At 44.9% G+C, this 12591-nt stretch overlaps 1 protein-coding gene across 1 annotated transcript in view; it reads right to left on the reverse strand.

Annotated features, from left to right (window-relative positions):
* The window catches only part of Myo1b (myosin IB), a 202771-nt gene that overhangs the window by 98632 nt on the left and 91548 nt on the right, over positions 1-12591 (reverse strand). Inside the window, exons 5-7 of the mRNA XM_023712333.1 lie at positions 8504-8608; positions 4572-4618; positions 191-254 (exon numbers count right to left, since the gene is read on the reverse strand). Of these exons, the coding sequence (XP_023568101.1) occupies positions 191-254; positions 4572-4618; positions 8504-8608 (216 nt within the window). The remainder of the gene's footprint in view (positions 1-190; positions 255-4571; positions 4619-8503; positions 8609-12591) is intronic.

Raw genomic sequence — 12591 nt, forward strand, 5'->3', positions numbered from 1 at the left:
AAATAAATAAATAAATAAATAAAAATAAATAAAAGATCTGTACATTACATTACCAAGCAATCTGAAATAAGGTTAAAAGTCTAAGGACATGAAACATTTTTGTATTTAAGATGCAAGTACTTAAGTATTCTACTATACATATGTCTTATTACTTGTAACAACTTTACAAAGAATTAAGTAAAATACTCACAGTTGCTTATCACACCTCCGAGTGGGTCACCCTTAAAGTCAAACTCAATATCCATATATTTTCCCTGTTAAAGAAAGACTTGGTGAGTTTTTAAGTTCATCTCAAAATAGTGTTTCAGAGAACAGACTATGCAGAACTTACTCTAATGCATTTGTTTAGACGTAATTATGAAAGGCTCTCCACATAACCATGAGGCAAAACCGTGCGCCTCTACATATAATTAATACTAAATATCCTTTTTTCTCAAAGCATGTCTATACCACTGCTAATCTGAGCGTAGATCTTCTCAGCCATTTTGGGACTTTCCCATTTTAGAAATGTTTTCCAGCATAATTACAAAGGGCGTGAATACTCAAATTAAGAATGAAAGCTGGGGAAAATACATAGCTCTTCCATACGTACTGACTGGGAGGAGAAATCATCTCGTTTTTATAGGCAGAATATGGAGTCAACCCTGATTACCAAGTCCAGTCATGCTGGACAGTGGATGAAATGCAAAGTTCTGTTTTTATATCAACCGAAGTCATAGATATGATATGTGCTGTAACCAGCTCAGAATCGAACACTAACCATCACCACCCTCTCTGGCTTTTGACTGGGACAGTGTGGCAACACACAGACCATGATCCTATCGCACTTTATAGATGTTCCCTTAAAACACACACGTAGTTTAATATTGAGAAAAATTTTTTTAAAAGAATTGGTCTATAATTGCCAGTTAGAAAGGAACAATAACAGAACAACTCTGACAGCTGTTTCTTGTTTGGAAAAGGATGTGCTGACTTCGTAAGTCTTTTGTCTTTTCATGTCCTGTCTTAGAAATAGACAGCTTAGAATGGGAATGAATGCTTTAACTTTCATCTGTGGAAGAAGAGGCACCAAGAAGAAGTGTGGTCACCCAGAGCTTGGCCAGCCACGCGCCTGGGGCCTCTCTGGGAGCTAGGCTGACTCCCTCAACCTCCTCCTCACTGTCACCTTACTCGATTGAGCAGACGTCTATCAGACACCGCTTCAATGACGAAGCAGCCCAAGGACATGAGAAGCGCAGTCCTGGCTCCCAGGAGTTTATAGCAGAGAGGGGGATGGAGGCGGGGGAGCAGGACCCACTCACACACCACCCCACACAGGGCAGCGCTGCGCAGAGGAAGGAGCAGAAGGTATCTGCACAGCTTAATAGCAAAAGCCCTGGAGCGAGGCAGGCCAGGAGGTGGGAGGGCAGGTGCAAGAACGGGCAGTTCTGGGCAGATGGGAAGAGGACCAAGAAACGGAGGCAGGGGACGGAGGGAGGGGACACAAAAGCATCAGATGTGTTATGCGCATGAGCAACTGCCCACTATGAATGCGATCATGATGTAGTACAAACGTGCTAATAAAATATAATTTAAAAATTGGCATCCCTCAGCATAGTAAGTGGAGACTGGCGAAGGAGCGGCAGCACCCGGCATGTTTGAGACAGCAAGCCGTGTCATGAAGGCTCCTCACCAAGGATGTCATAAGCAGGCCTGGCCGCTGACAAGACCACCTGGCGAGTGCGGTGCAGACTGCAAGAGACCAGCAGATGTGGCTGGCAGCAAGTGACCGCTGTGATGAGCACAGCGACACGGGCAGCTTCGAGTAAAAGCAGCAGGAGGGAATAGCAAACGGAGCTGAGAGCTGCCCACAGAGTGACAACAGGCCTGGCTTGGACCTCAGACGAGATGGACAAAGTCCAGGAAAGTGGCCTGGGCTGCCGAGGGGACAGCGCAGACCCCTTGTGGGACACAGGATGCCAAGTCACCACAAGGGCGGGGAGAAATTGTCCGGGCTTACAGGTTGGCCTGCAGGATGAAACCGAAGGTAGACACAGGGCACAGGCAGCCAGAGGACGCAGAGCACAGGCGTGGACAGGGTGTGGGGACAGATGCAGGGGAGGATGCAGGGTAGATTCTGTGTGAGGGCCTGGATGACAGCTCTTTGGAGAAGTCATAGTATCAGCGAGGAGCAAAGAAGAGCTCTGGAGAGAGCTGAGTCACTGCTGCTGGAAGCACTCCGCAGCTGACCAAACTTCTGAGTAAGATGCCTCGGAATGAAGCTCATGGTGTCTCTCCTACCCTGCCCAAGGCCTACCTCAGCCTCCATGCAGATGCAAGCGCCACACCCTGCCCCTCCCAGGAAGCCTGTTGGCAAGAACAGGGGCGGGGTCCTGGGCTTGTGGTGCACAACCGTAATTCTAGCTCCTGGGAGGCTGAGGCAAGAGGATTGCTGAGTTTGAGGCCATGCTGAGCTACCTAGTGCGTTTAAGTCCCACTGAACTACACAGTGAGACCCTGTGACAAAAGCAACAAAAAAGTCCTTACATATAACCAAAGGTGGTGAGAGAAAACCAAAAATCCCTTTCTTAAAAGAAGTTCAGTAAGTGACACCAGCCAGGCCGGGGCAAGCTCCATCAGAATCCTCAGTGCAGGGAATTCCTTCTGGGCTAACCAGGCAGTCAGTCAAAGAATCTTCCAGGTCCCTGTGTTCCAGTCTGTACCACAAAACCACTGTGATGCACAGCACCAACTTTATTGATTTACGTATTTTAGGACAGGGTCTACAGGATCTCACTGTGTAGACTGGACTCATAGCGATCTGCCTGTTTACAGCCTCCCAAGAGCTGGGATTACAGGAGCTTGCCACCACGCCCAGTCTCAATCACAATCTCAGCGCACCCCAAGGCAGGGCTGGCACGGCCAGCCCCAGGGATCGAACGTCCAGCCCCTGAGACTGCCTAAGTAGGTGCTTTAATCCGCTGAGCTATCTGGCCGGCCCTCACAGTAATAACTTTAATACAATGAAGTGCTAGCTGTACACAAGCATACTGTACATCTGGGTACAGTCCGGTCATAGACCACACGGGAAAAGCTACTAAAAACTGGGCATGAAATGATTTAGTCTATAATAAAGTGTTAATCTCATCTCCTAAGACGCACATTAAATGCGATTTCTCTGAAGCTACTTAATAAGCTAAATCACCCGCTAAACCTTTCACCAGATTTCAAATATTACTAAGCGCTAATTACCTTTTAAGCAATATGGTTTTTACATGTGTACTGCCTGGAGACTAAATATATTTGGTAAGCGATGTGTGTGTGTACACACAAATTGAAAACAAAATAAAGCCTCTATCCATAAAGAACCTTGATTGTTGAAATCCTATCTGCCCACACCTCACTTCTGCTTCTGCAGTCAGATTAGCCACGTTACCACAACAGGAAAAGGCATCGATCGAGTGGGTTCTAACACCTTAACAGGCTAATCCAATGGAAAAAATTCACAGCCCTGGAACTAGAAACTGGTTTCACGTTCCGCTTTTAGCCATCCAAAGCCCCGCTACTTAGGTCACTCTTCTCCAGTGCCGGGCAACCTAATGAGGAAAAAGCCAGAGCAACCTGAAGAGACCAGAAAAGGGTCCCTACGTGTCTCAGGAGGGATGACACGGCATGATCCCCACGGACAGGTCGCGTGTGAAAAGACTGCCCACAAGCTGAAGGGGCTTTTCATATAGAAATAAAGGTACACGCCCGGTGAAATCACAGAGGGACCAAATCCCACCACCACATACCATCCGCACCTCTGCCCCAGTGGAGGCCGTGTGTGGCTGTGCTAGTGAAGACCCGGGCAAGGAGGCCAGCACCACTGCAGGGCCCCGAGGTGCCAACGTGTGGGGTGTGTGCCAGACAGTTTGGGACAGGCAAGGTGGCAAGGACTGGGCTCTCGCTAGTGAAACAGGACTTCCACTCGGCTGAGCCTGGCCACCCACAAGCCTCGGCCTCACCCCTCGCCTCCCATCTCTGACGCATCCTACTGATGTCACCACGGAGAAGCTTTAGAACACAGGCCACCTACTCCTGCTGGCCACCAAACAGGGACAAAGATGACAGCGTATGCAAACCTCATACTCGGTGCTCTTTCTTTTTACTTAATTTCTGGTTCATTTTTTAAATAGTTTAAAAATGTCAGTGAATTAGCACACGTGTGCTGTACATGACATTTATATCCTCGTGGGAAGTCAGTACATGGGCAGAACACATCCTCACTGCGCTGTCCATCCCTCTCCCTCCCTCCCGCCTTAATTTCTAATTCTTATGATTTCTAAATACCAAAACTCATATAAGTGGAGTCATCTTAAACAGCCTCATTTAAATCACTCACGGAATTTTATGGTAGAAAGCATGATAAAAAATATTTACCACTCTCAAAAAAATTTTTTTAAAAAGCCCTTATGGGAATTTCAGGGTCTCTGTAAGGATAGTATTCATATTTTACAAATGTGTGTGTTAAGAAATATTCAACATCTACTGACTGTTTAAACACACATAAATTAAATATAAACACTAAGTATGCTTATACAAACACTTACGAATCTAGAAGAGTTGTCATTCCTTACAGTTTTGGCATTTCCAAAAGCTAGCAAGAAAGAAACAGATGCACAGTTAAAATTGAAAGAAAAAATACTTTCAAGCAGAAACATACAGCAAATATAGTACTTAAATTCTATCCTTCCTGGCAAATGCAACCTATAGCAAGGACACTTCTATCTTCAGGATTTCCACAGACTCATGCCTGACAAGTTAGTAAGTTTGTAAACTCCCAAGTCTTCTTATAACATTCATAGAAAGAGACATTACTATGATTAATGCAATTTTCCAGTATTCCTGCAGACATAATCTTTCCTAATTCAGTGTTTCACAGCTCTCTGAGATGCAAGTCAGGCGAGCAGTGAGCACCGTTGTTAGCAAACAGGTCATTCTGGAACTTACTCTCAAAGGTCTGATGGAACCGGACAAGGTTTCCAGATCAGAAAAGGTGACATGTAAAGCCCTAAATGGCTCAATTTTAAAAGAAAGCTATTTATTTAAATGTGCTTAATTATGTAACTGCAACAAAGAGACTGACTAAAAATGCTACATACTTTTTATGTCCATAAAAAAGTGGAACATTCCAGAAATCAAATTGGCCCAAAATGCAAAATGCAAGTCTGTTCCAGTCTTAGATGTGTCAGAGTCAAATGTCTCATGGAACTTGGTCTTAAAGCAGCATGCACAAGGACCACGTGGCTGACACTACCAGGCACACAGGCCCTCACCTTGTACAGGTGGCACATGATCTTAGAGGACTGTCACCAGGCCTGTGCATCAGAGAAGGAAAAGGCAAAGAGTAGACGTCTAAGCAGTGTAACCCAACGGGACCCTGGGCTGACTAGGCAGCGCATCACAAACGTTCATGCACTAATCAGGGGCCTAAGGAAGGACCTGACAGTCTGCATTTCTAACAACCTCCCCCTCCCCCTACCTCTAGCTGTAGCTGTAGCTAGAAGAATGGATGGCAACGTGGTGAACAGAAATGAATCTCTGCAATACAGGGCTGGGCATCAGGTCTCTGAACACCTTTGTAGGACCTTCCAGTTCAGTCAAATGGGTAGAAAAGGATTAGAGGAACAAGCCCCAAAGTTAGCAATGATGGATACAAGCTAGTTCTAGTTTTGAAAGCAGTGAGAACGAAGAAGTATTAAACAGAAATCAGCTTAAGACACTTGACACCCAAACCTGGGTGGGTCTGTTACATTTCTCAATAAGAGCTGATTTATGTTTTGACTTTTTCCTGGCACCAAATCCTCCCACAGATGCTGGGTACTAGGTTGCATGAAGAAAGCTGTAGACTAGAAATACTCAAAAACAGAAGCCCACTAGGAGGATCCCATCTTAGGCCCAAGTCAAAGGCCTTTTTGAGCGCTACCATGACCACGATGGAAGCTGACCCAGATATCAGGCAGACAGTGGTATTTCTTGTGTTTTTACAGACTAACCCTTTTTGGCAGGTGTGAAAATGTAGAGCTGCCAAGATAACAAACTTGCATAGCCCCAAAGCCCAGCTCAAGATGCTGACAAATAAAGGACAACTTATTGTGACTTGAAGGTCAAGGGCAATCGTAGGATCTGCTTCAAAAGAGCTTGATTCAGGGCACCACTTGTGAGCCATAAACCATCTTTTCATCAAACCGGTCTTGAGTTGCACATTAGTAAACACAACCCTAAACACTGAAGTCTTTATTGGGACCCACAGAGCCAAAAACAAGTGTTCTATTATAGAGCATTCGAGACACATTCCTCAATTGTTTTTTTTTTTTTAAGTTCATTGTTCAAAATGTTCATTTACAGTAGCAGCTCCAGTTAAAAAGGAAAGTATTCCCATAAAAGAGAATACATGCCCACAGTGGACATTTCTCCCATTTCCTGCACTGCATGCAGCCTCATCTCAAATACCACTGAAGACAGAGCCAGATTCTAGTCGCGGATGCCAGCCAGAGCATTTCACAACACTGCTCCTAGAATCCCAGCATTCTTAAAATAAGCATATGCAGATAGACAGTGATGTAAAAGCAAGAGACAGGCATACAGGCAGATTTTGGTACAAAAAGGAAAAGGTGTCGTTTCTCTGGCTTATTATGGTACTGGAGAGCAGAAAGATCCAAACAATAGGTGATCTGGCCTTTGTTTCTGCTCTTTCTCCCTCTCTCATTCCTTCCTCTCAGCAATACTTGAGATTAAACCCAGGGCCTTATGCATCATGGCCTTCCCTGGGCATCTCTGGCCTCTGCCTGAGCACTAGATGCCAACTGTGCCCTAAGTCCCAGATGTTAGGATCAAAAATGCCTAGACAGGACCAGACCCTGAAGGAGACAAGATGAAAGACAAGGTAACTTTGCAACTTGGAAGAGACAGACACTCCCATATGGGCCAGACCTCAAGATAAAGGAGGAAACAAATACAGCTACATACTTCGCTAGGGAAGGGCTTCAGGGATTGATATTCTAAATAGGTATCAATCACCTTGAAAGAGCCCAAATGAGTCACTAGCCCAACCCCAAACAGGAAGAGATCCTGTCCTGTATTCATGTCTGCTTGCTACCTGACTTGCTTCCCCATTTGGTACTGGATTTAATCAATTTTATCTGAGCATCAGTGCTTGTAATCTCATTGGTTGACCATAGTTTCGTCCCAACTCATGCCCACCTAAGCGAGTTCCTATGTCTTTTTCACCACCTTAGACCCACCTTACCACATGGTTTTACTCTATAAAAGTCCCTGGAAGAGACAGCTTCCCAGGGGGACAACCCACTTGGGCCTTCCTCCTGTCTGTCTCTTGGACAGGAGCTCTCTTTCCCTTAATAAATATATTCTGCTTATTTAAAAAAAAAAAATGCCTCCATGCATTTCTGATGCCCCCTGGGGAGGCAAAATCGCACCTCACTGGAATGTCTGGACTGAAGAAGTAGCCTTGTTTGGCTCTGTTCGCAGTCACAGAAGGACAAGATTTCTCTTCCTCTGGGGCAAGAGGGCAACGCCCCCACCCCTGTGGAGGAACAGAACACTGGTCCAGAAAATCTACTGCACCCTGACAGGTGTTGTAAAGAACGGTAAAGACACATCTAAAGTACAGTTATTGGCGTCCCATCCATCAGCGCTGACATATGGTTCCCATATAAGGTGGTTCACACCATCCTTTCCTGAATTAAGAGAGCTCATCTCTAGCTTCATTTCCTGATAGTCATGTGGAACAAGAGCTATGCCCCCACCTATTCACATCCTGCAGCTCTCACCCTCAATGTGATGGCGCTGGGAGGCTGAGCCTTTGGAGATGATCAGGGTGAGATGAGCTCATCAGGGTGTGGCCCTCACCAAGGGATTAGTGCCCTTAGAAGGAAGGGCACTAGACAGCTCACTCCTGCTCTCCCCCACCAACGCACACACCACAGGGGGACAGCCACTTATCACGCCAAGACTAGAGGCTTCTGAATGAAACCCACCTTATTAGCACCTTGATCTCAGACTTCCAGCCTCCAGAGACTGAGAAAACAGATCTCTGTTATCCAGACAAACAGTCTAGAGCTCTTCATTGTGACAACACAGGAATAGATGATGTGAACTCCACAATCAAGCTCAAGCTTTCTATGGCTTGAAAAATCTTGAAGGATTTCCCCTGGCAGCAAAAATAACTAGGCACAGGTGGTCTCTTAAGTGGTAAAACTCTACTGCGCCATCACAGCAATTTTCTTTTCAAGCAAAATCTAAGTAATTCGTAGGGGAAAAAGGATTGTAATTGGAATGCTCTTTCTTGTGAGTAAACTGTTCCCTGCTTTAAGCATTCTGAAGACACCTTTGTTTGCACAACAGGTTTTGGCCCAAATTTCTTCCATGCCTCCTCACCTCTCGGCATCCCAGGAACGTGAGCACCCTGAAACTGGATCCACAGCTGGGAACCCCTTGGGCCAGCAGAGACAGACAAGCCTACCTTCCAGGACCGGGTTGGACTGCAGGAGCTGCTCTTTGACTTGGTTGACTTCTGCTCCTTTTCCACAAACAGCTGCCACATAGGACATAACCAGCTTGCTCGCCTCTGCAGATGAAACAGGCCATGTTATTCAACCCAACGTACATTATGAACTCCTGGGGGGGGGTGGGGGGGGACGAAATTGGGGAAGAACACTAACAGTGTTCTCAAATGCCATTATATCCAAGAATAATAATGTGAGGGAGATTTCTTTTCAATCTGAGTGCTTTTAGACAGAAGAAGAATTGTGCTCCTTATCAACGGGCTATTAAAAAGATTGCCTAGAAATACAGCCAACAGAACCTCAGGAGAATTATATTCTTAAAGCAATCAAGTATAATCAATTACTGGCCTACAATTTTTACAGATGATTCGGGCCAAAAATAGCTTGGCAACTTGAGCATTTTCATACCAAAGGTGTTTCCAAAGCCTCAAAGAACTGCTCTTCCTCAAAATATTCTCTAAATCAAGTGGTTTGCTCCCAAGTAGACCAGACTGATTCCTCTTCAATTCAATTTAAAAGCTACATTATTGGTGGATCTGACCAATCCTTCAGAGTAGGGTTGAGTTCAAGGGCTTCACCAGTAACCCTGAAGGGTAAGCTGCTAAGAGATCAGGCCACGTGAGGAAGATTCTTAACGCAAATGAATGAGGTGGACAAATTGGTTTTTGGTAGCTTTTCCCTCCTTTATCAGTCTCTTGCCTCCTGGCATCCGTCTCCTAGACTCTGATCCCATGAAGGCTGAATTCCTAGGTATGACAGTAGGTCTCAAGGGAAATGAGATCCAGAGCCGGGTGAGTCTGGGGCCATGGGGAGGGCAGTGCAGGAACCCACGGAGACTTTCACAGGCTCAGATACACTGTGCACTTGGGAAAAGACCCAGAAGACTTGGTTTCCCAAACTTATTTGCCATGGAATCTGCTGCGTGTTGAGCTGTTCTGTTCTAATGCTCACCTATTAGGATGTGGGAAACACTCAAGTATTAATTGTTGGCAGAATAAACTATACAGCCTGGTCTCAAGAGCCAGGAAGCTCATCCGCCCAAATGTGCTTCCTCGCAAGTCTCTGCACTGGTGCTGGTGGCCGTGGGCACAGAGCCTTCGCAGACACAAATGACAGCACCTCTGCTTTCAGTGCAGTGAGACAACTCAACACTGCAGTTTGGGAGACTACGACCAGCATGTGCCTCTGAGCATTAGGGTCTCTGAGCAACCTAAGTCAACAAACATGGAGCTCCAAGAGCCTAAGCACGTCCACCAAACGCTCCAGTCTTAGGATAACGGCTTTTGGTGGGGCAGTATCAACCAGTACGGTACACAGGTGGTAAGCAACCTCATGAAGCCCTGAGAGCTAGGGCTGGAAGCTGGGTTCTCACTCCTGACTGCGGTTAGATCTCCCTCCAGTCTGCTTTCTGGATAAGGAAAATGGTCCTCTCTGTTCTGTCTGGTCTCTGGCTCTGGAGAAGCCACATGTGCACCCTAACTTAGGGCCCAGCCTCGGACCCACTCCTTAAAGCCAGCACCCATATTCTCACAAGGGCCACTGATGTTCTTCTTAATTGACAGAAATTTCTGGCCTATCTTTCCTCACACTTTAAAATTAGGGGACTGAAAGTACAGGTACAATAACTATTGTAAACAGTGGCAAGCATGAACACACACACACCACACACACGTTAGATGAAAGATGAGTTTTCGGCGGACAAGAAACGAAAGGTCCAGGCTGCTGTTTCATTCTGCTAACTGTGGACCTCCCATGACTAAACCTCATACTTCAGATTCATGGCCAACCTGCGCTCATTGCAAACTTGCTGTAGTCTAGGAGGAGGGTAGGGGGTGAGAGAACTGGTAATGAGAACCTTCAGCAGCTGTGAGAACTGACTTGGCCTCCAAAGGCCTTTTTTGAACCAGAACAAATTGGGATCAGGTTCTCTTAGGGTCATATCTGTTTGAAAGCGGCACCAGGAACAGATCTTTTGGAATACAGGTTAGGCTTTTATCACTTGCCCTTGAAATACATATAAACCTACAATGCCTATTGGTATATACACATCTGTTGATTTAAAGTAACTTTAGAAGTTACTTGTATGAAACTTAATTATTTAAGTATTTGGTACAGAGTCTCACTATGCAGCTCGGACGTGTCCTCCTGTCTTCAGCCTCCCCAGGGCTGAGATTATATGTGTGCGCCACCACATCCAGTCTTGGTGGCTGGCTCAGCACACCCTGGGGACAGGGCCAGAGTGGCATATGATGACAGGGATTGAACCCTGGTCCCTGCGTTTGCCTAAGCAGTCACTTAATCTACTGAGCTATCTCTGTGGCCCTTTGTATGAACTTTAAAGCATATTTAGGCAATTCTGATATAATTTTTAAATACTATTCAAAGATATACTTCAATCTGTCTTAAAAGCATGTAATCCAAGTGACAAAAAGTTTTTATGTTGAGATTCTTAACTCTCTTCAGGACTCTGTATTAGTGGGCTCACTTTAATAATTCACTTTTGGAAGCTGAGATTAAGAAGAATTTCTTTTTAATCAGTCACACTATCGACAAGAGCCAACTCGTTCATGGTTTTTCTGACTTAACACTTGACCTTTCACTCCAGCAGTTCAAGAAACGGGTCCTGCTCTAGAAAACTGGATGAGGATGTGGTGAGCTTCATCCTTGCTGAGGGGAGGTGTTCCATGGTCCTTCAGCATGCTGGGAAATCATGGACAGCTCGTGAGGCTTTCGGTTTCATTTCCTTTAGGCTCTTCAGTGCTAAAGTTCAAACTAATTTGGATCTGTTTCCAAATATGTATGTATCTATACATGTCAAATCTCCATGTACTAACTTCTACAAATGAAACCTATTTCTGAAGAGAATCAAGAATTGAATAGCATCCTTCATATTTCAAAGTCTAGTTTCTGAATCAAGCTGTTAAAACAAATCACTGGCATTTAAAACTGGCAAAATGTAACGGTGTGACCTGGAGGCAATTCATGGATCACTGGTCTCCCTACATCATAGATGCTTCATATATGTAAATTTATGTACACATATACATTTGAATGTAACTTGCATTTTAAAATTTGCCAGCAGTTGGACAAACAAAATATGAAATCTTTGAAATCAATAGTTCTTTTCACCAGACAAGGGTAAGACATTTAGAGTGAACAGGTATTCTGCACTCATAAACAAATGATTAATGAAACACTTTTTGGATCAGAATACTTAAATTAGAGTTAATTTCTATAAAGAAAGGAAAGGGTTTAGAGACGAGAATTTACAATTCTGAGGACTTTAAATTCTTGCAGGGTTAGGAATAATTTCAGTCTGTACTCTCTGGCACTCTGTACTGGATTCTGTATTGTAATTATCACCATCAGAATTATACGAATTTGGGGCCGGGAAGATGGCTCAGTACAATAAGTGCTTCCCTGGCAAGTGCAAGGGCCTGAGTTCAATCCCCGGTTCCACCAAAAAAAAAAAAAAAAAAGTATGAATTCATATATATTGTTATTAATGAAAGAAAGCCTATGAAATGGTAGCCAGCAAGGGAACAAGGTGAAACAAACATTTCACAGAGAGACTTTTGTGATCTTGGGGACAAAAGTCTGAAAAATCCCACTCCAAAGAATCCATTCTATGTGTGTGAATTAAGCAGGCTCCACGTGGATTCAAATGCTCTGTGGAACAGGCAGCAAAAGCTAGGAGTACAGGCGAGGCTTACGTTGAGCTTTTCACTTCTCTATTCACAGGTACGTGGAATGTCGTCGGTGTTAAATATGGATCATGTCACATAACCCAAGTGTTCAGATAAGAGTCACACATCACGTATACACAGTGACATGCGCATCTACGCGCCTCTCTACCTCTGTGATTAAGACACCTAAGGTTTTCTAGGGACCAGGCTCTCACAGGTCTGGTGGTTCAGACTCCTACAGCCAGACTGCCTACGCCAAGCAGGCACATATGCGAGCAGCGACAGAGCTTTGCCCGTGAGAGCTTCACCCCTTGTGGCATTGAGTCTGAGGCCAATATATATGAATTCATATAATATAT

The sequence above is a fragment of the Octodon degus genome, unplaced genomic scaffold (genome assembly GCF_000260255.1).
Source record: "Octodon degus isolate 3935 unplaced genomic scaffold, OctDeg1.0 scaffold00025, whole genome shotgun sequence".
Taxonomy (NCBI): domain Eukaryota; kingdom Metazoa; phylum Chordata; class Mammalia; order Rodentia; family Octodontidae; genus Octodon; species Octodon degus.